Genomic DNA, 25,677 nt, shown 5'->3' with positions numbered 1-25,677 from the left:
CTCAGAAAGCAGTTCAGGTGTATGTCCAGGGTTGCTATGACAACTGCATTCAGTCAAGAATCTTGTTATGCTGCATCTATTATATGTTGCCCTCATCTGGGATGGCGCACCACTAGTCCAGCCAATGGAAAAGAGGCAGAAAGAAGTGGAGGACTCGGTTCAGAAGCTTTCCACTCTCTTCCCACTCCCTCATATCCCAGTGTCCAGAACTTAGTCACATGGCAATACCTAGCTGCAAGGGAGTCTGGGGAACATAGTCTTTATATAGGCAGCTAAGTGTCTGGCTAAAACTCTGTTGCTATTTATTCTAATAGATGACAGGGGAAAGGGTTATTTTAGAGATTAGCAGTCTTCTCTACACTCCAACTGCCAAACTCCCCCTCTGTATAGACCCTTGCTAAACCAGCTCTGGCAACACATGAGGTGCCTTCCTCAATATTCTGCTTTTCGCTGGGAGCTTTGGTCCACTGCAAAGTCATCCTCCTCCTAAACCCTGAGACCCAGGGCGAGGGCAGCCCAACTCAGAGTAAAAACCCCTGGAATCATCAGCTCACGTTTGTTTGGTTTAGTTTATATATTGTTTGTTTCATTTGGGTTCGTTCTAGAGCATGAAGCCAGGGGCAGTCACATCTATTGCGTGTCTGCCACGCACTAACAGCCTCACACATACTGTTTACTTTCCTCCCCACCATTGGCCCTGAGAGGCAGGCGTCATCTCCCTTCTATAGATGAGGGCCTTGTGGCTCAGAGTCAAATAACTCGTTGTAGCCACCTCTGCATTATTCTGAAGTCTATACTTTTGCCCTTCCTGGAAAGCTTCCCATTGCTCCAGCACACGGCCATCCTGAGCCGAGTCTGAACAGCCCCTTCCCAGGCAGGCTCTTCTCGAGGGAAGGGTCGCAGCAGCTTGCTAACGCCTATGCAGTGTATTAGGCCTAATCTTCTGCAGGAGAAACTAGAGCTTTCCTGGTGTCCATTTCAGGCATTTTATCTGTAGAATTGTGCACGTGTGTGAAATAATATCTTGTCTCTTTATAGGATCACCCAAGATGAGGCAGAGACCCCCTCCTCGCCGGGATATGACCATAGTAAGTGCATCCTTGCTACTGGGGAGCCAGACTCTGACCTGAGACTGGCCCCGCACACGTACGTCACCCTTTCCAGAATGCTCTCTTCCTGTCCACACAGCAGCCTGTGGAGCAGGCTGCACAAGTGCTAGTTCCATGAACAGGTGGAAAGCCTGAGGTCCAGGGAGGTGAAACGAGTTGCCTGTGGCTTTGTGATAGGCCTCTGCTTCCTCAGCCCACTTCCCTTTGTCTTAGATCAGTCTTCTTAAATAAGGTGACCTGAAAGCGAAACTGGGGTGAGTGCCATTCTGCTAGTTTACATGCATACTCCACTTTTAATTGTTTTGGTACCTTCCTAAACAATACGTTGACAAATTGGCCTTGTTTAAATGTCTGCCACTTAGTGAGCACCTGTTGGGTGCTATGCCACGTGCTGGGTGCTTTACTGCATTAACTTAGTGGAACACTTACAGTGACCCCGCCGGGTAGACTCTGTTAGTATCCCCATTTTACAGGAGAGGAAACTGACGCTCCGGAAGGGGATGGGGCTTGCCCACAGTTGCACACATAATCAGTATTACCAACCCAGATGGGTGTGACTTGAAAACCTGTATTCTTTCCACAGCCCTCACTGCCTGTTAAGGTCAGAGAATATTGTCTTGCCTCAGATTTTCATGATTGTAGACAAATGTCCCATGTTTTTTCTCATCACTCTAAAGCTGAAGGGCCAGTGACTCATCTAGGAGATGACAATCTGAGCAGTCCTTTTTGTTTTGTCCCATGGGTCCACCAATGCCCCCTTGAGGGTGATTGCATGCCCCTGTCCCTCAGCACCCCCCCAACTCCCCACCTTCATCGCCATGGTAATGGACTTACATTGGACTTAGCACTGTATTTAATTGTCCCAGCCTCGAGGTCTCAACCTGCCCAAGCCTCCCATCCCACCCCAAGTGGAGGAAGAGTATTACACCATTGCCGAATTCCAGACAACCATCCCTGATGGCATCAGCTTCCAGGCGGGCCTGAAGGTCGAGGTGAGTGAACCTGGTGTCCCTTTGTCTACCTGTGATTTTCTTTTTAATTTATTGTGGTAACATTGGTTAATAACATTATATGAAGTTTTCGGCCTAACCAAGTACTCTTTTCTTATGATAAATTCTGTGTCTATTTTCCTCTTCTCCAGTTTTGCTTCCTGGTTCATTTCAACATTCTGTTAGCTGTCAGAATTCATTAAGGGAACCACTGTGTCCTAGCAGAGGAGCTGTTAGGAGCCCCTTAATTCCTTGCCTGGCCTCTGTCTCTTCAAAACATGTTTTGGTGACAACAATGATGATAATCAATGTATCTTCATTACATGTTTTGGTGATGACGATACAGGCACCTCTTAGCCAGGTACCTCTTAGCCAGGTACCTTACATACTTGATAACTAATCTTCACAGAAGTCCCTGAGGTCTATATATTCAGCCCATTTTACAGATGTACTTGAGACAAAGAGAGATTAGGTAAATTGCCCAAAGTTACATGGCTAATAAGGGCTGGAGCTGGGATTTGAACCCAGGTCTCTCTGGTTTTAAAGCCCAGGCTCTTTTCTTTCCATCTCATTCTTGTGATTTTGCATTTGCTTTTATTCATAATCGTTCTTGGCTTCTCCGTAGTAAAGGAAAACTCCCATAAATCGTGATCAAGAACACAAATGTTTAGAGCTTCTGCTGTAGTACTTTGCATAGAATGTAAGCTCAGCCGATCCTCATTGATACATTTCATTTTGATTATTGTACATACTTAGTGTTCGAATTGTTGAATTTGTGGAATACAAGTGATGACTTGTATTCCCAGAATCACCTTTAATTATTGCCAGAGCTACCAAGTGTTGATAAGATGCTGGACCCTCACATGAGGTCTTCCATTTATTAGTGCCCTTTCCTGGAGAGAATCCAGTGGGGCTTGTTAAGCATATTTCTGTCACGTGCATCCTGCTCTCTCAGTGATCTCCACTATAATTTAATAATAGGTAACATTAATCTTTCATCAACTGCCAAGTGCTGTATGCATTAGCTTATGTGGCCGTCATGAAAACAGTTAAGTGGGTGTTATTCTTACCATTATGTTTTTTGTGGAATCACAAACATGTATCTTGTGCAGGACCATTCAGGCAGTAAGTGGTGAAGCCAAAACTAGAATCCAGGACTGGAGGCCCCGGAACCCAGCCTCTGCCTCCTGCGCTGGGTCTGTGGCTGCCATTCCTCTGAGCTGGGCACAGATGCTGCAGCAAACCAGGCCCATGGCCCTCTCTGCCCCGCCAGGCACAGCTCCTCCCCAAACAGGGTCCCCTTTCCTGGGCAGGGTCAGGTAGTGGGAAAAGCTCAGCTCCAGAGCCCACCAGCCTGCCTTTGACTCACACCTTCACCGTTGACTAACTTGACCTTCTTTGAGTCCTCAGCTAGAGCCTCAGTTCTGCATCAGTAAAATGGGATGATAATCCCCATTTCATAGGGCGGTGTGAGCACTAATCAGATTTTCCACACATAGCACCTGCCAGAGAATTGCAGGTATTAGTTAACTCAGGCTGCCATCACAGGTACCACAGACTGGGTAGTTTAAACGAGAGATTTACCTTCTCACGGTTCTGGAGGCTGGAAGTCCAAGATCAAAGTGTCAGCAAAGTTGGTTTCTACTTGGCCTCTCCCCTTAGCCCGCCTTCTCACTGTGTCATCACATGGCGGTGCCTCATTCTGTATGTTCTCCCCTTGTAAGGACAGCAGCCCTACAGGATTAGGGCCGACCCTAATGATCCATTTAACTTAATTACCTCTTAAAAGCCTTGATCTACAAATACAGTCACATTCTAAGGTGTGGGGGTCAGGTCTTTGACATATGAATTTGGGGAGGTGGGGGGACGCAATTCAGCCCATAGCATGCAGCATGCATAGCTTCCACCCGTGTGAATTTAGACATATGGTGCTAAACAAAAAGGCAACAGGGAACATAAGGTCCTAAATACCGTGGGTGAGGCCGCCCGCGTTCCACTCAATGGGAGTGTATCCCAAAGGGAGAGGGACATGAGATGAAACTTTTTTACCTCCTTCAACATCCATTCCCCTGTATCTAAACATGAGCTGAGTGTGATTCCCACATTTAAGGATATGCATTTCTCATCTGCATGGCTTGTAAACACCAGCCAACCACTTCATCTGGTTCTCAACCAAAGGAGCAGTGAGCAAGGCTAGTTTGGGCTGTTCGTGGGTTTTGCCTCATACTTCTTTAGAATTGTAGCAGACACTGCTGGTGGCTTGCCCTGTACCCTGACCCACCTGAGCTGACCTCTAGCTGCACCCAGGTCCCCGCTGCCGACAGCTTCCCAGCTCCTAAGGGTACCGCCCAGAAAGGGGGGAGTTAGTGCCCTGGGGAGTGTGACTGGGAGTCAGGAAGAAAATGTCGTCACTCCAGTGGGGCAGTCTGATTCTACATGGTCTCTCGGAGGGTGCTCGGTGGGTTACATCCCAGTGGCCCAGAACAATAACCTACTTGTAATAGGCTCTCGCGTTCCCCATTTCCTCACTTGTACTTCCCGAAATCAACTTTCAAATTAACTACCTTACCACGTCCATGTGTCAGGGGCTGCTTCTAGGGGAATCCAAAGTTAAATAAGGACCTACCCCCAAGTGAGATGTTCTGATACCTGGTAAAGTCTCTAGACATGGTCCACCATAGACGTTGTTTGGGAATCTGCTGAGTACAAATCCCTGCTTCTGGAACTGCAGGTGCATGTGGGTCTCCCAGACCATACTGGTCCACTGGCCTTGGGACCGCACCTATTAAATGCTTTCCTCTGTCCTCCCTTCTAGGTCATCGAGAAGAACTTGAGTGGTTGGTGGTACATTCAGATTGAGGATAAGGAAGGATGGGCCCCAGCAACCTTCATTGACAAGTATAAGAAGACCAGCAATGCCTTGAGACCCAACTTTCTGGCTCCTTTGCCCAACGAGGTGGCCCAGCTCCGGCTGGGGGAGGCAGCAGTGATGGAGAACAACACGGGCAGTGAAGCCATTGGCCCGTCTCGGCCCCTGCCCGATGCGCCGCATGGTGCTATGGACTCCGGGATGCCGTGGTCCAAAGACTGGAAGGGCGGTAAGGAGGTCCTGAGGAAGGCGTCTTTAGACATGTCGTCATGCGCGGGCTACGAGGAGATCTCAGACCCGGATCTGGAGGAGAAGCCCAGCCTCCCTCCCCGGAAAGAATCCATCATCAAGTCGGAAGGGGAGCTGCAGGAGAGGGAGCGGCAGAGGATGGAGCAGCTCAGGGGCTCCTCGCCCAAGCCTCCTGGCATGATTTTGCCAATGATTCCAGCTAAACACAACCCCCCAGCCCGGGATGGCAGGAGGCCAGAGCCCAAACCTGACAAAAGCAAGTTGTTCCAACTGAAAAATGAGATGGGGCTGGAGTGTGGCCACAAAGTATTGGCCAAGGAAGTAAAGAAGCCCAACCTCCGGCCCATCTCCAAATCCAAAGCCGACCCACTGGAGGAGAAGCCAGAAGCCACCCCCCAGAATCCCTTCTTGAAGTCCAAACCTCAGGTCAGGCCAAAGCCAGCTCCCTCCCCCAGGACAGAACCACCTCAGGGTGACGACCAAGTGGACATCTGCAACCTCAGGAGCAAGCTCAGGCCTGCCAAGTCCCAAGAGAAGCCCTTGCTGGATGGAGAGAGCAGCCACCAGGCTGTTGGGGGCCAAGACATGGCCTTCAGCCGCAGCTTCCTCCCAGGGGAGGGGCCTGGCCGCACCCAGGACAGGACGGGCAAACAGGATGGGCTCGGCCCCAAGGAGATGGCCTGCAGAGCCCCTCCAAAGCCAGCCAAGGCTGCAGAGCCTGTGCCTAAGAGTGTGCCCCCGCTTCTGCAAGAGGCTCCCCAGCAGAGACCTATGGTCCCGCCCCGGAGACCACCCCCGCCCAAGAAAACCTCATCATCATCCAGGCCCCTCCCAGAGGTCAGAGGGCCCCTCCCAGAGGCCAGAGGGCTGCAGCGGGAGGCCAGTGAAGGCAAGGCATCTCCTGCCCCTGGCCGGGCCCTGCTCGTCCCTCCAAAAGCCAAACCTTTTCTCTCCAACTCCTCGGGGGGCCAAGACGACACTCGAGGCAAAGGCGGGCTGGGGCCACGGATGGTGGGCAAGATTGGAGACAACAGGGAGAAAGTGGCTGCAGCCCCCTTCCTCAGTGCCGACAGCCCAAAGGACTTGTATGTGGCCGTGGCCAACTTTGAAGGAGATGAAGATACCAGCAGTTTCCAGGAGGGGACAGTGTTCGAGGTCCGCGAAAAGAACAGCAGCGGCTGGTGGTTCTGCCAGGTCCTCAGTGGGGCCCCCTCCTGGGAAGGGTGGATTCCTTCCAACTATCTCAGAAAGAAGCCCTAGCCTCCTCCCTCCCTGGCTGGAGGTCTGGGGTGTCCCTGCTGGCTTTCCCCACATATTTAATATGCCTCTTAATTTATCATTCTCCACGCAACTTCAAAGGCAGGAAGACTGGACAACCGTGGTTTCTTCCCTCCCGTGGGTAGAGTCAGCCCTCCCACACAGCAGCCCCTGGCGGCTCAGAGGCCACGTGCTTGCTTGCTCTCCACTCAGTACCCCTGCCATAAGGCCAGTGGCACTGCCACCCAGCTTCCCTGCCCACCCAGCAGCGGGACCATAATTCGGCAAGGCCTCCAGGACCAGAGGCCGCTATGTGGAGGAACTGCAGAAAGGGGATTTTGTGCTGGGACCCAGCGTCGTAAGGGGCAGCCCCCTGGCACCCCATTCAGTCTGTGACGGCTTGCTCCCACTTCTCCGTGTCTCTAAAAGCCCAGTGACTTTATTCACTTGGTTTCCAAAATGGCTGGTACCAGAAGGGACTTCATACTGTAGAAGTGGGCTCCGTGGCCAATCCCAGGGGCTGCCCTCTTTCTGAGTTTGTATGGAGGGTTTTCTCCTTTCTTCTGGTATGGAATTATGAAGCTGTGTAGGATATCATTTATTCCCAACTCTTCAATTTCAGTCACTTGATGTCATTAAATAGTAGACCTGTGTGACATCCTCTGGTATGGTGAGACAGGCCCATGAGCCTCTCAGGTTTGACCAGATGCAGCTGCCCAGGAGTGGGCCTGGAGGTCCGCTTGGCCATCCTGCCTCCCATTTTCTGTCTTGGGAGCCTGGTTGGTCCTACAGGGATGGTTCTAGCCCAGAGCATGCTTCACTTCCTGCCACAGGCCCCAGTCCATCCCAGGGCTTTTAAATAAGAATCCCTGCCCTGCCTTGGGCATTTCACTTCTGTCTACTTAGAGCAAGAGTTGCAACCCCTGTTTGAAAAGGGGGACCGTTCACAAGCTACGCCTCTTGCTAGGTAGCTAGTAGGTGCCAAACTCTGTACGTGGTACTTCACATTCATGTTTAACCCTCACAACAACCTTCTCTTGTAATGTTGTACCCATTTTATAGATGTGGAAACTCGAGCTTGAGGTGTCCAAGGCACACTAGCTGGGAAGAGGAGGAAAGAGGATTAGAATCCAGGCCGACCTGACTTCCAAGCCTGTGTGTGCCCTTCACCCTGTAAGAGGCAAACCAGGTGGGGGCGGAGGGCAAGCTAGTTGGGTGCCAGAGCCCTGTTTTTTGCTCCTGTGTTGGTGTGCCCCCTGAGGACACAGCTTACGGAGCAAAGGGAGCTGAGTTGGTCGTACATGGCAGCCATGAAAGGCCCTGGTGGCTCAAGGACCAGCAGCTGTATCTCCTCCAAACTGAGTGTAGCAAAAGCAATAGCCCTTTCAGGAGACAGACCCAGGGCCAGGCAAACAGCTCCTGCTGCTCTCTGCGGCTGTTTCCTGCTCCTCTCTGGCCTTTGTAGTTTTCTTTTTGCCTCTGCACTCTCCCTGTCTGTTACTTTACTGGGAGGAGCCCAGGGCAGCCCTCCACCCATTTTGATGCTGTGGTCCACTGACAGGTGTGTTCACGTAGTGTCATGGCCACATAGCAAAACTAGAACCAGGACCCAGGGCTTCTGGCTCCCAGCCCAGAGCTCTTGCCTGTGGACCAGGCTGCCTAGGGGTGAGAGGGCAGCACCCCTCCTCATCCCACCCTACCCTACAGAACAAGGGGAAGTGGCCCTGGCCTGCCCCAGGGCCTCCGATTCAATGTTCACTGGCTACAATGCTTTTGGAACCACAAGACCAACTTTCCTGGTGATGCTCAAGGATGCTCGCTGCCCACCTGCAGTGCCAACGGTCCATGTGCATACAGCCCTTTTCTGTTCTCCCCTCCCCCGCCCCCGCCACATGGGCTCTGGATGTTTCTGCTGAAGGAGCTTCCTGAGACCCACAGTAGCTTCTTATTCCTTCCTTTGGTCAATCTGTAAGACCCTTCCCCGAGAATCTTGGGGCAGCGCCCACTTCTCCTTGGCCCTGTGCCCAGAACCTGGGGGGAAAGAAGGGAGGCTGGGAGAGGGCCACCCACCTCTTAACGGTCCCCTCACTTGGGAGGAGGCCCCATAGCATGTTTTCCTGTTTTTGATTCACTTTGGTTTAAACCGCTTTTGTGAAGCTGTTATGCAGGATTTGACTACATTTCAAAAGACAAAGCTCTAAATATTTTTTTTTTTTCTGATTCACTTTCCGCTTTCATTGCTCTTTTCAAGTATTTTGTGAAGACCTCCCGTGTGCTGGGCGCTGGGCGCTGGGTAGGCCTGGCTGCGTGAGGCGCCCTGCCTGCCTGTGATTTTTGTTTGCTGATTTCACTGAAGGGGTTTGGCTTTGACTCCATTCCCTCCTCCCGGGGATCAGCTGAGTGGAATGAGCTAGTTCTGCCTTCCTGTGGGCAAAACATTTTCCTGAGAATGGAAGGATTTGCCTTTTTGTATTATTTTCTTATTCTGATGGGGCTGAAGCCACATCCTTCTCTATTCTCCATTTCTCCTTCTCTCCAGCTCCTTTTGCCCCAGTAGCGGGCCCTTCCCCAGGCACCTGGAAGTGGGGGCGTCTTGATGGCCGAGGCTCTTCCTAGGTGTCCCTGCCTGGGGACCTAGGGTTACACCATCCACGCCTGTGGCCACTATTCTGTGAGCAATTGACGAAGCATATGCAAAATTCCCCTGGAATTACAGCTGTGGAACATGGCCTAGGCCGTAGGAATAACCCCAACGCCAAGCTCTGGCAGGTCCCCGGGGCTTAAACACACTCCCTCCTTTAACTTGGTCTTCACAACAACCCCATGAGGTTCAGGGGCTGAGGTCCCATGCCCAGCTTTATCCAAACAGTGACCAAGCTGAGACAGACCCAGGGTTTTTTTCTCCCCAAGGCCCTGCCATCAGCAGTGAAATGTCCTTGGGGCTTCCAGGGAAGGAGGCAGGTGGCCCTCCCTCTGAATTTGGATCTCTCCTCCCCTACCCCACGATACACGTCAGTAGGTCACAGGCAAATACCAGTCTAAAGGGCCAGCAAAGGTGAGGGTTTTTTCTTTCCTCGCCCTTGCTTTCCTTGTGATGACTATTTTAGTTTACATCTTGTGGTACCATCAACTCTTTGGAAAACCTGAATTTTAGGGTCACCACTTGATCAAATAGGCCTTTGCTCAAATTGTGCCCTCAAAATTTCTTTCCCATTTGGTGTGTGTGTGTCCTTTTCCCAGGGACGAGACTAGGGGAGAGCTGGGCTCCAGCTCAAACCACTTTTAAGGCCGGCCCTAGTAAGGAATTGCTAGAGCCCGAATCAGGCTTCCAGTCGCCTCTTCCACAGGCCTCTCCATGTTATCAATTTCTTAGGTAGAGTTCTAGGCCTTAAAACATCTCGGAGACCCCGGGGATTTCATTGCCAGGTGGAACAGACGGGAACAAACTTGCCGCATTAAAGGGCACGTGCTGCATCCCCCAAGGTTTGGAAGGACCTTCAGCTCAGGGATGGACAGTCTAGTGTTTACTCAGCCTGTACCAAGTACCCAGAACTGAGTGGGAGAAAGAAGGAATTGCTCCTACTCAAATAGCGGGCAACTCGACCTCATCAAGAATGAGAATGTTCGTGGTTTGGCTCCCGTCCTCTCATTGTGCCGAGTCTCTAAGTGTTGGGTGAGGCTGCTCCCTGGGAGGTCTCGCCCTTCTCTGCATTGTGACAGTGGGCATCTAACAGCCTTAGCCACGCCTGGCAGTCTTGTCCGCCCTCCTGAGTTGTCCAGGCCCATCCTTCAGGGCTTTTGCTGCAAACAGCCATACCATGCCATAGACCAAAGATTACCTAGTGTCACACTGGCTCGCATGAGTGCTAACTGGCTCACATGGAAGCCTCAGCGTGCGGGTGCCCACCCTTAGCCTGGAGGAATGGCTCTAAACTTGGCTATGGTTCTGATGGGGCTGCAGAGTTAAAATCAGGAGGCTCCACCATCCTCACGCACTCATGGGCCACCTGCTCAGGACCCTTCCAACCACCCCTCTCCGTGGGGTAATGTCTGGATTCTGGTGCTACCCTGCCAAGTTACTGAGCTCCTCCCTCATGGGCTTCAACATTCCACCTTTCTGCTTCTCTCCTTTACTCCAAGGGAAGGAAGCCTCCCTAGTTCCTGTTGAGGACAAGCGGCCTCAATCTCTTTCTTGGAGAAGCCAAACCCAGTGCCACAGCCAGTAGCTTTCACCTTCAGGTCTTCTGTAAACAAAAGGAGGTGCCCCATGGCTTGTTACAGCAATAAGCAATTCCGAGACAACGGAGGTGTCCATATTTGACCCCCGTGTGTGCCTGTCTATGCTTCTGTGCCCTGGAATAGTTACTAGCACCCCTTTCTCTCTTACAGGGGTGGTGAGAAACTGGTCACCTTAGCTACAACCCACATGTCCTGCTTCAGGGAGCCACCAAGTAAATTGGCCATTTCTTGCATCCCTCCAGGAACAGTGGGCTCTGGCAGCATTGCCCCACCACCTCGTGTCTGCTCATAAGATGACGCGGGCCATCTCTGGATACTCGGCACTCCTTATACCCTCTCGGCAAACGGACAAATTCTGGTAGTGTTTTCTGTTTCCTTTTAACAAAAAATCCATGAGGAGATATTATGTGAGGGGGGTGATGAACAATTAGCTGTAGCATGTATAGACTATATACTTACCATTAGACGTTTTCTCTTTTTTTTTAAATAAAATGCTTGACTGGTTTCAAGCTTCATTGTGAAGATGCAGTGTCTATGGATTTTATTTGGCTGAAGTAAAAGGGTGCATAGCTTTGTGCCCTGGCATCTTGGTCTGGTGTTTTGAAATGAAAGAACAGAAGCCTATGTGAGCTTACCTTTGGGCATTGCCCAGAAATATGGGTGATCTCTCTCTGGGTCCTAGTGCACCTTGATTCTTTTAGCTACAGTGTCCAGAAACCAAGAGAAAGCTGGGTGTCTCCCACATATCCTTAGCTCCGCCCAAACTGGAAGACTTCACATGGCCAGGGAGTCGAGCCTCTCACTGGCGTTGCCTATTGATGGGCAAGAGTGTGCTGAAGTGGGTTGTGGGGTTCTGCAGGGACTGCCCAAGCATCTGCTCTGGGGGTTGGCGGACAGGGCCTGACGTTTTATTACTTTCCCAGGGGCAGAGAACTTCAAAGGGGGGGATTTACAGAAGTATTCACCCTCCCTTGGCGGAAACACTAAAGAAAGCAATGCCCTCTGGCAGACCTTGCTTAGGAATAACGGGCATCATGTACTACATTCATCTCTGTTCCCATAAGAAGGAAAATCTCAGGCCCCCCCTTGGGAGCATTTTCTCCCAAATCTTCCAAACCAGAGTGCTTAGCCATAGGATAGAGGTGGCAGTGGCCTGGGCTTCCTTGGTAGGTGTGGAGGGGCACGTGGGCTTCACAGGACGGGATGGAAACTGGACCATGGTCAGGAACCAAGTTCATCACCCCGTTGCCTCCCTTCAGGTCTCACTTGGAACCAGCACACAACTTCCCTCTGCACCATTCCAGCAATGCCACGCCAAACACCCTCCTCTGCAGGGTCCTGTTGAATTTGTGGGTCCAGTACTCTCAATTGTGAGGCCGCTCTTCTCCAAGGCCAGGGGTTTCCATGCCCATCCTTCTCTCATTCTGTGTACAGCTGGTCCTCACCATCTTGCAACCCACGCTCCCAGTCCGTGGTTCTCAGGTTGCAGTGACCATAGAATGAGCCAGGGAGCTTGTCACAGTGCGTATTCCTGGGCTGCACCCCTGAAAGTGGAAATCAGCTAGAACCTGCAACCCTTAGTATATTATGAGAAAATAGTCTGAATGCTCCACTTTTGAGAAACCGCCAGACTCACCACCTTGCCTGCCATAGTCCAAGGTGTTCAAACATGGTGCTTCGTACTATTATCGATGTCACCATTATTTTCCTGAGCATTCACTGTGTTCCAGGCCTGTGGAGCACACTGCATACACGTTTATTTCATCCTCAGAATGCTCAGTGACGTAGGTGTCTGCATTTTCTCTCATTCCTTTCAACTGTCTGGAACTTGGCCACGCACTTGTGCAGTATAGTACAGAATAGTGGTCTTCAAACAGTTTTCATGGTGGACCTTCCTGCATTACTAACTAAATGTATCATGTACAAGATTGTTAGGTGGGAAATCCTTATACCCCACGCCTGGTGCTCTCTCCCATGCAAAGGGGGCTCCACTAGACTAACGCTGCAACCTTCTCTCTCTCCCTCGGGGAAAGGAGGGACTTATCTAGGTGACTGATAATCTAAGTGATTGATATTTAAGAGCAGAAGCCAGACATGCATAGCTCAGCCCCTCCGTCCTTGTTTGGGGTCAGAAGTCCTCAGAGCACACCTTCCCCTCAGTCCCTTGACAGTGGGAGGCTTAGTGGTAAAAAGGGTGCTTTTGGAGGTGCCTGTGCCTGCGTCAGTCAGCATGTCTAATTTTGGGGTGCGGGCTTAGGAGACCCATGGCTGCCGCACACCTCACCAAGCCAGATGCCCCACGGCCTGCTCAGGCATATAGCTGACATTTTGTTCTCCGCCCCCAGATCCCTCTGTCTCTCTCAGTTCTGAACTCAGGTGAGGAGAAAGGGGAAGAAACGCATTAGGCTCCTAAAAAACTCTCCAATGAGTACTGATTAGGCTCATGTTAGCTGATGTATTATATACAAAATTTAAGATGTCTAAAGGATAAGATAAAATTTTATAATTGAAAGATCTAATTTTTCACTGTGCTCCTGCGATGCTCAGACCCCACTTTGATAGTTACAGACTTTGGGGTTGCCGGAGCTGGGTTTCAGTTCTGGGTCTGATAAGCACTTTACCTCTCTGATACTTAGCATCCTGTGAAATGACAACGATGTCTTTCCAACAGAGATGTGACGACAAATGGAAATAATGTATGCCTAGTCTTCAAATATTTCCATTACCTAGGGTAGGAGTTGGCAAGCTTCTACTTAAAGAGTCAGATAGTAAATATTTGGGGCTCTGGGAGCCAAGAGGCAAAACCAGAATGTTATGCAAGGACTTACATAACTATTTAAAATGGAACCGTTTAGCATGTAAAAACCATTCTTAACTCTGAAAAAATAGGCAGCTGGATGGATTGGGCCCAAGGGCTATAGTTTGCGGCCCCCCTGGCCTAGTGTATATGCATCTCCTATTTTCTTTTCTCTAAATGAAAGTTTTTCCACAGTGTGTTTATGGAACATGAGTCCCTCACATGATCATGACAAAGCATTGTGTGGTCAGATCCACTTGGCAAACACTGTGTGAGTACCATCCAAGCCTTCCTCCTTGGGGACCCGTGTCACACACTAGCACATTAAAAGCTCTTGAGAATCCTGCTGTAAAGAAGCTGTTTACCCTGCTTTCATCCAGTGTTTCCAAACTGTATTTGACAACAGAATTCCTTTTTCCACGGAACATACTTTGGAAAATGCCGCATAGATCCTAGAGTGCAATCGTTATTTGGAATGTCAGGGTATTCAGACGAGTTTGTGCCCCATAATGCGTACATCTGAGGACTCGGGCTTGGAGGCTGTGTCAGTTACTGCCTTCAGCAGACGGACCAGGCCAACTTGGTCTTCGGCTTGAAGCAGCAGCTACTGAGTGTCTTTGGAGAAGATCCGAGAACCAGGCCATGGCTTTGCAGCTGTGAACATGGAATTGCGAAACTGCGTTCACTGAATTTTTGATTGTGGTAAAATATGCATAACGTGAAATTTACCATTTCACCCCTTTCTGAGTGTATAGTACAGCGACATTAGTTACATTCAATGGTGTGCGATCATCACCACCATTCATCTCCAGAACTTTCTCATCTGTCCCAACTGAAACTCTGTATTCATGAAGCAATTCCCCATTCCCCCTCCCCCAGCCCCAGGTAACCATAATTCTACTTTCTATCTCTGAATCTGACTCCCCTAGGGACCTCATGTAAGTGGGATCATACAGTATTTGTCCTTTTGTGTCTGACTTATTTCACTTAACATAGTGTCTTCAAGGTTAATCAGTGTTGTAGCATGTGTCAGAATTTCCTTCCTTTTTAAGGCTGAACAATATTCCGTTGTATGTTTTTACCATATTTTGTTCATTCATCCGTCGATGGACACTTGGGCTGCTTCCATCTTTCAGCTATTTCGATACGCTGCTGTGAACATGAGTGTGCAAATATCTATTCGATCCCTGATTTCAATTCTTTTGGGCATGTGCCCCAGAAGTGGAAGTGCTGGATATGTAATTCCATGTTTAACCTTTTGAGGACTCTCCATATTGTTTTCCATAGTGGTTGTACCAATTTACATTCCCACCAATGGTGCACAACGGTCCCCTTTTCTCCACATCCTCACCAATACTTATTGCTCGTCTTTTTGACAATAGCCATTCTCACAGGCGTGAGGTGATATCTCACTGTGGTTTTGACTTGCATTTCCCTGATGACAGTGCTGTTGAGCACCCTTTCATGTACCTGTTGGCCATCCGTATGTCTTCTTTGGAAAAGTGTCTATTCAGATCTTCTGACCATTTTTTAATAGGATGTTTGTGGGTGTTTTTTTTACTATTGAGTTGTATGAATTCTTTATATATTTTGGATATTAACTCTTACCAGATATATGACTTGGAAATATTTTCTCCCATTCAGGAGGTAGCCTTTTCATGTTGTTGATGGTTTTCTTTGCTGTGCAGAAGCTTTGTAGTTTGATATGCTTTTAGTGTCAAATACAAAAAATCATCAAGACGGATGTCAAGGTGCTTACCGCCTATGTTTCAGGTCTTGTGTTCCTGTCTTTAGTCCATTTTGAGTTAGTTTTTGTGCATAGCGTAAGAGTGGTCCAGTTTCACTCTTTTTTAAAAAATTTTTTTTCTGTTACAGTAGACATTCAGTATTATTTTATATTAGTTTAAGGTGTACAGCATAGTGGTCAGCCATTTACATAATTTATGCAGTGATCCCCCCAATTAGGCTAGAACCCACCTGGCACCATACATAGTTGTTGCAACAGTACTGACTGTATTCTCTGTGCTGTACTTTACATCCCCGTGACTATTTTGTAACTACCAACTTGTACTTCTTAATCCCTTCACCTTTTCCACCCAGCGCCCCAACCCCACTCCCCTCTGGCAACTATCAGTTTATTCTCTGTATCTGTGAGTCTGTCTCTGTTTTGCTTGTTCATTTATTTTGTTCTTTAGATTCCACATATAAGTGAGATCATGTGGTATTTGTCTTTCTCAGTCTGACTTGTTTCACTTGGCATAAACCCTCTAAGTCCATCCATGTTGTCACACCCAGTTTCATTCTTTTGCATGTGGCTATCCAGTTTTCCCAGCACCATTTATTGAAAATACTACGCTTTTGGGATGGCCGGTGAGCTCAGTTGATTAAAGTGTGGTGCAAATAACACCAAGGTTGCCGGTTGGATCCCCACATGGGCCACTGTGAGCAGTGCCCTCCTTAAAAAAATAAATAAATACTGTGCTTTCCCCATTGCATATTCTTGGCTTCCCTGTCATAAATTAATATTTCTGTTCTGTTCCATTTATCTGCATATCTGTTTTTATGCCAACACCATACTGTTTTGATTACTATAGCGTTGTAATATAGTTAGAAATCCGACTGTGATGCCTTCAGCTTTGTTCTTTTTTTTTCTCAAGATGTTTTGGCTATTTGGGGTCTCTTGTGGCTCCATACAAATTTCTGTGAAAAAACCATTGGTGTTTTGGGATTGTATTGACTCTAGATTACTTTGGGTAGTATGGACATTTTAACAAAATTAATCCTTCCTATTCATGAGCACAGAATATCTTTTCATCTATTTTAGTCTTCTTCAGTTTCTTTCATCAGTGTCTTATAATTTTCAGTGTGTAGGTCTTTCACCTCCTTGGTTAAATTTATTCCTTGGTATTTTATTTTTCTTGTTGCTGTGGTAAATGGGATTGTGTTCTTAATTTCTCTTTCTGGTAGTTAGCTATTAGTGTATATTTGTTTTGAGTTTGCAACTTTAGTGAATTAGTTTATTAGTTCTAACAGTTTGGGGTGGAGTCTTTAAAGTTTTCTATATATAATATCATATCATCTACAAATAGTGACAGTTTTACTTCTTCCTTTGGATGTTTTTTATTTATTTTTATTGCCTAATTGCTCTGGCTGGGACTTCCAGTACTATGTTGAATAAAAGTGGCAAGAATGGACATGGACCACATTTTTGAGGTGGAGCTCCTTATGGGTAAAAATATTTTTTCAAATTTGTTTGTACCCACTCATTTTAAAGATAACAAAATTCTCATAGACTCCCGTGTTTAGCCTCAAATGATTTTTATTATAACATTACCTAATGTAAACCTGGCATAAACATGTTCTCTTCGTAGCTATTAAATAAAACATGAACAATTTTAGAAGTTAAACACACAACTACAAAACCAAGAGTTTATCTTAACAACATTAACAGAAGAGTTAATGTTGCTTTTTATAATTATTTTTAATAGTAATATATGTGTCTATGTACATATACGAGTGTGTTGTGTGTGTGTATATATATTTGTGTACACACACACGCACACACACACACACACACACACACACATATATATGCTGACGTTGCTTTGCCAAAACTGTATCTCCACTCACAGTGACAGAATGGAGCCAACCACATTGGAACAAGTTTTTGGAGTCAATTTGCCTACGCATTCTCTGCATTGTGATGATTCCTTTTTGTCTAATGGAAATACTCAGAAGGCCTTTGTTAAAACAGCACGTCATGCTGTAGTTAGCCCTCATTTGGTGCAAATATATCACTTATGCAGCATCTTCGTCTGTTCGGGCTCCTGTAACAAAGTACCACAGACAGGGTGGCTTATAAACGACAGAAACGTATTTCTCACAGTTCTGGATGCTGGAAGTGATCAGGGTGCCAGCAGCGTTGGGTTCTGGTGAGGACCCTCTTCTGGGTTGCAAACTGCCTACTTCTTGTTGTGTCCTCACACGGTGGAAAGAGAGCTGGTTGGCTCTCTGGCCTCTCCTTAAAAGAGTGCTGGTCTCATTCATGAGGGCACGACCGTCATGACCTAATCACTTCCCAAAGGCCTCGTCTCCAGATATCATCACATTGGGGATTTGACTTCAACATATGACTTCTGAAGGGACACAGATATTCAGTCCATAACATGCGGTAAGTCAAACATGGTTCTTTTCTCATTAGCCCATGAAAATTGGAAGTACTAGCCTGGGACCCCAATTCACTTGCTAACAGAACTCAGTTATTGAAGGTGACATTCAGATCATCGAGAATATGCCTTTCTATCTTTTTAAAAATATCACCAAAACGGAACTGCAAACTTTAAACATTCTCATAGAAGTTTTGTCCCTAAGTTAAGAAACTGTCTTCTATTTAATCCTAACCCTCCCCTTAACTGTGCTGAGCCCTGGGGATGAGTAGACAGACGCTCTCAGACTGGAAAGTCTTGCCACCAGCTTCTCCACTCTCGTAAGCACCCTCAGTGTGTGAAGGAGGGTATAGAGAAGCTCTGTGTTTGTTCTAGAAGGTACTTGGAAAGTGCTCGGATCACCCAGTGACTCACTTGCACACTGGGGATGACTTCTCGGGAACACACAGCAGCAGTGGGTTAAGAGACACCTAAAGCTGCTTCTGGCACTTCATTCCTACCCCAAAATTGGTCATGGGGGGGGGGGGGAGTTGGGAGTAGAGATTTAAGCAATTTAACCAGTAGGTTATTTTACATGTGAAACAAACAGGGATATGTCGTGCAATGGAACATATATCTCGCCTGCACTTTTAAGATAAAACTACATTCTTCAAGGAAATGGTTTCAGTGGGTTGCTTTGGGCCCAGCCCCAGGCCCCAGGCCCCTTGAGAGAACTTGAGTAAGTAAAGTTTAAGCAACTAAGTGATTAATCACTCCTGCCACTGGTAAGTAGGGCAAAGCCCATTAGGAGATCTTCTCTTTCTAGGTATACTCTACTCTTTGGGCTTATTTTCAATCAAAACCAGATGCCCCATGGGGGATGAGCTGTAGACAGTCTCAGAAATACACTCCATGTTAGTGCTCTAAGTGTAGGCAGAAAGGGTTTGTTTATAAAAGCAAATGCTTCGAGAACCTCCTGTTTTTCAAAACTCTTTCAGTTCTTCTGGTCGCAAAACAGGGAATGTCTATATTAAGTTCTGCCTGTATTTTTAATCACCTTTTAAAAAATAAAACACTTGGTAGTTTTTCAGCTAAGGGGTACAAGTTTGGGGTTGGAGGTGGGGTGGAAAGGGAACTCCTGAATTCCCAGAGATACACCTGAAATATTCAGAATTAGGACTCAGGACTCATACGTGTAAGTTCGACGTTGAGGTGCTACCTCCCCATCCTCTGCCCTTCCCTACCCACCTAGACACAAGCTCAGTGAACAGGATAAGGGCTCTCACCTCTGTGCGTATCACTTCCCATCAAAAACTGGATGTCCCAACATCAACTCAAGTGTCCTTTCTGTGTGGGCTGAAAGACAGGTACCCAGTGGTTAGCTGGCAAGTAACTTTGGTGGCAGGGAGAAGAGGCAGCTAGCATCCCCTTGCAGATTGCTCTCTTCTAGCCTGTAAGGGCTGGTCAAAGTCCACCCCTCACCTCCAGTAGTGGGTCAGTAACATCAGCCAAGAACACACACTGGGCTGTGTGGTGCCCTTGCCACTCACGTCCGTCGTGAATCCAACGTGCCCTTGCTAAGGTTCCTTCCCAGACATCTGTGCTGGCTCCAGCAGATCTGTGACAGACTTCCAAGGGACAGAACTGCCACGGCACAAGATAACGGAGTCAAGAGCCTATATGGGCAGTCCCCAAACCTCCATCTTTATGCCTGAGAACACAGGAACAACCAGCTGAATCCTGGAGCCTGCTCTGGGCCAGGCTTGGTGCTGGGAGCTGAAGATAGAGAAATGAGTAAGAGAAGTATTGTCTAGCCAGAAAGGCTGACATACAAACAACTACAGGTGCCTCTGGGGAGAATTACAAATAAGTAAATGTCTACATAAAATGTTGGAGTGGCATGGAGTGGGAGGGGAAACTTGCCTGGGGGTAAGAATTTTGCCTGAAAGGCCAAAAATTGGGGACCCAATAGGTGCGGCAGTGTTTCCAAAACTTGAGCTGTTTTGAGTAGCACTTCACAAATGTTGTCATGTCCACAACTCACATGTTCCAGCATTTACTTAATATTTTACTTGAAGTAGATTAACTCAAAAGATAAATACGTTTTTTTGAAGGGAAGCTTTATATCATGATAATAATTGGAAAACCTGTATAGTTTTCTGTAAATAGAAGGTAACTCTAAACGTAATGAATGAAAACGAAATGGTGTCACTGAGTTTCAGCTAGGTCCGGTTAGTTACCTATTAAAAGTTCCAACTCTGAGGCTTACTCAAGGGCTCTCTCTCTGTCTCTGTCTCTGTCTCTCTCTGTCTCTGTCTCTCTCTCTCTCTCTCTCTGTCTCTCTCTGTCTCTGTCTCTCTCTCTCTCTCTCTCTCTCTCTCTCTCTCTGTCTCTGTCTCTCTCTCTCTCTGTCTCTCTCTCTCTGTCTCTTTCTCTTAAAAGATTAGCATGTGTTGAGATGTTAAAGACAAGCTAACGCCAAACAGATTTTTTACTTCTGTAAGCACAAGAATTGCAGGAGTATGGAAAATGGTAATAACTTGCACACTATAATTTGATGTCATTTCATGCATATGAAAATACCACCAAAATTGCCTTTCCCACGCTTTAAAAAGTGCTGGATTAATTGTAATGCTTCTGTTAGGCTTAGGGGGCATGGGGCAATTTAACCGAACCTGGACTAGACATGAAGGGACATATGTGAAGGGGTAAACATGGCACTGGGAAGGAAACTGGGGAGCAGTAGGACATTTTCGTAACTACAAAGTGAAATCTGAACAGGACCACCCCATTTGGTCACCCTTTTCTGCATCTAATAATGCTTGATGAGGTCTGTGGTAGAAATCATTTTGATTTTAATTGAAATTCTTTGAGCCTCTTTTATAACACTCCTAAATTATAATAAGTTTTGTAAAATCCTTTGTGTGGAAGGAAACAAAAGGAAGAATTCCTTATAGAGAAGGTTGCTGTAGCAGTTACCGTGCAGCATGTCCTGTGTTTATGTGTCTGTCTCCCCACCGGACTGGGACCCCTCTGGGCAGGGATCTCCTGTTACTTTTCTCTGTCCCCTGAGTATGTGGGAAATAAAGACCGGGGGAGGAGGAGGTCGTTATAGTGCTCAGTGTTTGCTGTATGAATGGGCCCACCTCATAGGATGGTGGGAGGGGAAGAAAAAAAATCAAATACTCTCTTATGCATCTGACTTATGTTTTCCTCATGTGAGACAATGTAGCATGGTAATTAATTTGAGTTTAGACAGAATGAATTCTCGCCTACAAAGTGATGATAATAATAGCACCTGTCTCACAGGGTTGGTGTAAGGATTAAATGACTTAACAGATGTAAAGCGATTAGAACGGTGCTAGCACATAGTAAACAGTCAGTCAGTGGTAGCTATCATTATTGTTATAGATATAATTACATACATGAATTATCAAATGTTTGTGGATAGTGAACATTGCGAGTTTTAGCTGCCTATAATCTATTTTCCTTTCTTCAGGTAGTATTGCCCTCATTTTCCTTGGAGGAACCACTTTTCCCCTACTCTCAATCCATGTGATTTGGGTGGGCTTCACTCATTGGTGGCAACAATAGGCACATGAGCTAGACTTGGCCAATCAGTGCAGCCCAGACTCCTGGCTACAGCTGGCTCAGTAATGGGCACATGACGCAAGCCAAGTCAATGAGACTTGTTCTTAGGACCTTTGCCGGAGATTTTCAGGAAGAGGAACTCTTTTCTACTGGCGGTCTTGCCTCGGGGACACTTAGAAGTCTCATAAGCACAGTTCAGGATGGTGATGGCGTGGCATTTGGGCCAACTACCAAACAGAAGCTCTATCCCTCACATACCTATGGAGGGAGCATATAACTCACTTCCAGGCTCCATCTTTCTGTCATCAGAAGGTATGTAATTTCAGCTAGGTGGGCTATGAGGTAAGGGCATCCTGTTTGCCACTGCTTGCTTTTAAAAGCAGCAAAAATACCAAGCTCTACCCACCGATAGCTCTGATGCACAAATGCTCTGTGTGTGTCTTTGCTGCTTAAAGCCCTACAGTTACTCCTCACCTTCCCAGGATAAAGTCTAAGCCTTTGGGTCTTCAAGAGTGTGCCAAGCATTGTTCTATAGGTGCTTGGGAGACAAAGATAAATAACACCTGCTTCCTACACTCAAGCAAAAGAAACTCAACTCAAAACCGGTTTACAGGGATTAAAATTAAAACTGATTTATGGAGCTGAAAATTTGAAGAAGCAGATTCAGGCATCGCTGGGTCCAATTCAGATGATTTTCAGGGCTTGGTTTTTCCCTCTTAGCTATATTTTCCTCTGTATTTTGACTTCTCTCTTGGGTAGGCTCTCTGCTGTTGGATAGTGCTTCCAATTTCTCCCCTTACGGGTATTCTAAGAAGCTCCAAATTTACTTCCTCCCAAATTTATGTTCAGAAAGAAAGATATGAACAACTAAACAACAACAACAAAAGTTGTAAACAAAAAAGTCCTAAATCTGCCTCTGATTGGCCCCAATTGGGTCACATGTCCATCCTAAACCCATCATGGGCTTGGAATACACTGATTGACTCAAGCCTGGGTCTCAGCACCACCCTGGAGTAGGGGACGGAGTGAGCTCCATCAGAATCACATGTACTGAGACATGTTGCCAGATGTGATGCAAGCAGAGGGCTCACGCTGTGGGTGTGCAGAGAGAGGGCGGTGCCTTCTTGCACCACTGCCTTTGCCATGACAACAATATACTAATTAGCATATTTCTCCAAGGAGAAGAGAGACACCTGATTCAAACCTTGACTCAGCCCTCAGCCTGGAGCGAAGTCTGGTTGACCCAACTGATATTAGCTAGCTCAAGCTGATCTGAAGACACATGGGGAGCCACGAATTATTTGGAAATAACTCTCAAACATGTAGAAAAGTTGCAAGAGTAGTTCAAAGAACATCTACTTTATCTGGATTTATCTGGTATTAACATTTGCCCCCATTTGCTTTATCATTTGACTTCCTGGTAGGTAATCTTTTTCTGAAACATTTGAGAGTAAGTTCATATATCAGTATATTTTACCTCTGAATTCATCAGTGTGTTTTACCTAAGAATAAAAACATTCTTAAAAAAACAAAAAAACACACAAAACATTCTCTTTCGTAATCACAGAGCAATTATTAACTGCAGGAAATTTCACATTGATAATATTTTTATCTACTCTACCATTCACATCCCAATTTTATCAATTGACCCAATAATGTCCTTTATAGAATCGTGTTTCTTTGGTCTCCTGTAATCTGGAACAGTTTCTCAGCTGTTCTTTGATTTTAATGACATTTAGATTAAAAAAAAAAAATACAGCCTCTCTCCTCTTTATTATCAAATGTCCTCCATTTGTATTTGACTGACATTTCCTCAAGATTCCACTCAGGCTATGCATCTCCAGTCAGAATCCTACAAAAGTGACGTCGTCATTCTCAGGGAATCCCACTTGGAGTCACACGATGTCCATTTGATCACTTGGTGAAGGTATTGTGCATTTTTTTTTCTGTATTATTACTATGTTGTGCTTGCGATGCATAAACAATCTGTGGGGTGATATTTTGACAATGCAAATATCCAGCTCCTCATCAAAATTTCCTTCCTCTATTTAGTATGCATTGATGATTTGGGCCTGAACCAATCTTTACTATTGTGTTAGTCAGATTAGGCAGTTATAACAGAATACCATAGACTGGGCATTTAAACAACAAACATTTATTTCTCACACTTCGGGAGGCTGGGAGTCTGCGATCAGGGTGCCAGCAGGGTGGGGTTCTGGTGAGAGCCCTTTTCTCTTTGTAGCCTCACCTGACAGAGAGAGAGAATAGGCTAGTTCTCTTCCTCTTCTTATAAGGACAGTAACGCCATCACGGGGGCTCCACTCTCACTGATGTGATTAGCGTTCTTATAAGAAGTGGATACTAACAGCTCTACCTCTAAATACATTAGGGCTCCAGATACATGAAGGTTTCAACATACAAATTTGGGCTGGGGGTGGGGGGCGCAAACATTCAGTCCATAGCAGCTATTATGGTTGAAAAATGATGACTTTCCAACTCCAGCCCTTCCTTCAGATCCAAACCCACTCTTCATTGCCTGCTGTGTGAAAATGGATATGGGCCCTTTAAATTTTGTGCCTTTGTCGGTTGGCATAATGTTTAGCTTTGACAGTAGAGGGCAGTGGAGAGACATTGCAGGAGGAATTCCCATTCTCCCTCAATAGGCTCCCCCAGCCAGGGTGGCTTCTCCAGGGCCAGGCTCCTGGGATGTGTGCAGCCTGCCCATTGCCTAGCTCCTGCAGCACAGACAGCTAATCTCATGTAGCAACTTCAGGATACATGGCTGTTCCAGCACCAGGCTCCTGCAGCGGCAGCAGCTTCTCCGAGGCCTAGCTCCTATAAGACATGAGCCAACAACACCTTGCAAGCAGCAGCTTCCCCAGCCATTGCCCCTCAGGAAGTTTCATAGCAGAATGGCTCTGCTGAGATACCTCCTGTGAACAGCTTTCCTACCGGATGGAGATCCAGCCAGTCCTGGAGAGTGGATTTCCAGCAACTTCACTGATGTGTTACCACAGTAACCTCTCTACTATTCACCAGACCAGGACCATGTCCTCTTTGAAAAGGTCTGGCTCTTAACCCTGGAAGGGCTTCTTCCTTAAGTGGACTATCTCAAGCCTGGGGGCATGGCTGCTGCTTATTCAGCCATCCTCTATTCTTTAGAATTCCCTTTTCCCCTTCCATAAAATTGAAATATCAGACACCAGAAGATCTCTAAAGAAAAAAAAAGTATAGACAAATATCCCTCATAAATGTAGATGCAAAAATTTTGAACAAAATTTTAGCAAATTGAATCCAACAGTATATTAAAAAGGACAAACATTAGGATCAAGTCGGATTTATCCAAGGAATTCTAGATTGGTTTAATATTGGAAAATCAATCAGTGCAATTCATCATAATGACAAACTAAAAAGGAAAAACCATATAACCATGTCAATAGATGCAAAAAGGCATTGGCAAAATTCAAATCCATTTTTTAAATTTGTTGATTTATTTATTCATTTTTTAATTTTTTTAAGGGGTACAGGACATTATTGGGGAACAGTGTACTTCCAGGCCTTTTTTCCAAGTCAAGTTGTTGTCCTTTCAGTCTTAGTTGTGGAGGACGCAGCTCAGCTCCAGGTCCAGTCGCCGTTGCTAGTTGCAGGGGGCACAGCCCACCATCCCTTGGGGGAGTCGAACCGGCAACCTTGTGGTTGAGAGGATGCACTCCAACCAACTGAGCCATTTGGGAAGCAGCTCAGCTCAAGGTCCCGTGTTCAATCTTAGTTGCAGGGGGCGCTGCCAACCTTGTGGTTGAGAGTCCACTGGCCCATGTGGGAATCGAACAGGCAGCCTTCGGAGTTAGGAGCATGGACCTCTAACCGCCTGAGCCACCGGGCCGGCCCCCATTTTTGATTAAAAAAAGAACAACTCAGTAAACTAGAAATGAAAGGGAAATTCCTCAGTCTAATAAAGGGCATCTATAAAGACCTATAGCTAACTGTTACAACATAACAACAAAATAGCCAGTTAAAAAATGGGCGAAAGGACTTGAATAGACATTTCTCTAAAGAAAGAAAGATATACAAAGGTCCAACAAGCACATGTAATGATGTTCAAGGTCATCGGTCATTAGAGAAACACAAATCAACACCACAATGAGATACCACTGCATACCCAATAAGGCGGCTATCACAGTAATAATAATACAATAATAATACTCTTTATAATAAATCATAATAAATAAAAGTCTTTAGGACAACATGGTCATTTGGAAAATCCAATGGAATCTCTAAAAGAGCTACTAGAACTAATAAATGATTTAGCAAGGTTTCAGGATACAAGATCAACATACAAAAATCAATTGTATGTCTGTGTGCTAGTAACAAACAAGCAGTAATTGGAATTATAAAAGCAATACCATTTTTGATAGCATCCAAAAATGAAGTC

At 46.5% G+C, this 25,677-nt stretch overlaps 1 protein-coding gene across 2 annotated transcripts in view; it reads left to right on the top strand.

The window, feature by feature from the left end:
• Positions 1-11,234, top strand: part of SH3PXD2B (SH3 and PX domains 2B) — an 84,425-nt gene extending 73,191 nt beyond the window's left edge. For both annotated transcript variants that reach the window (XM_019741295.2, XM_074313901.1), the window contains 3 exons: positions 1,039-1,088; positions 1,976-2,101; positions 4,914-11,234. In XM_019741295.2, the coding sequence (XP_019596854.1) occupies positions 1,039-1,088; positions 1,976-2,101; positions 4,914-6,476 (1,739 nt within the window). In that variant the 3' untranslated portion in view covers positions 6,477-11,234. The remainder of the gene's footprint in view (positions 1-1,038; positions 1,089-1,975; positions 2,102-4,913) is intronic.
• Positions 11,235-25,677: the final 14,443 nt, after the last annotated feature.

This window comes from Rhinolophus sinicus, linkage group LG10, assembly GCF_036562045.2.
Source record: "Rhinolophus sinicus isolate RSC01 linkage group LG10, ASM3656204v1, whole genome shotgun sequence".
Taxonomy (NCBI): Eukaryota; Metazoa; Chordata; class Mammalia; order Chiroptera; family Rhinolophidae; genus Rhinolophus; species Rhinolophus sinicus.
This window is presented reverse-complemented; position numbering and strand designations above follow the sequence as displayed.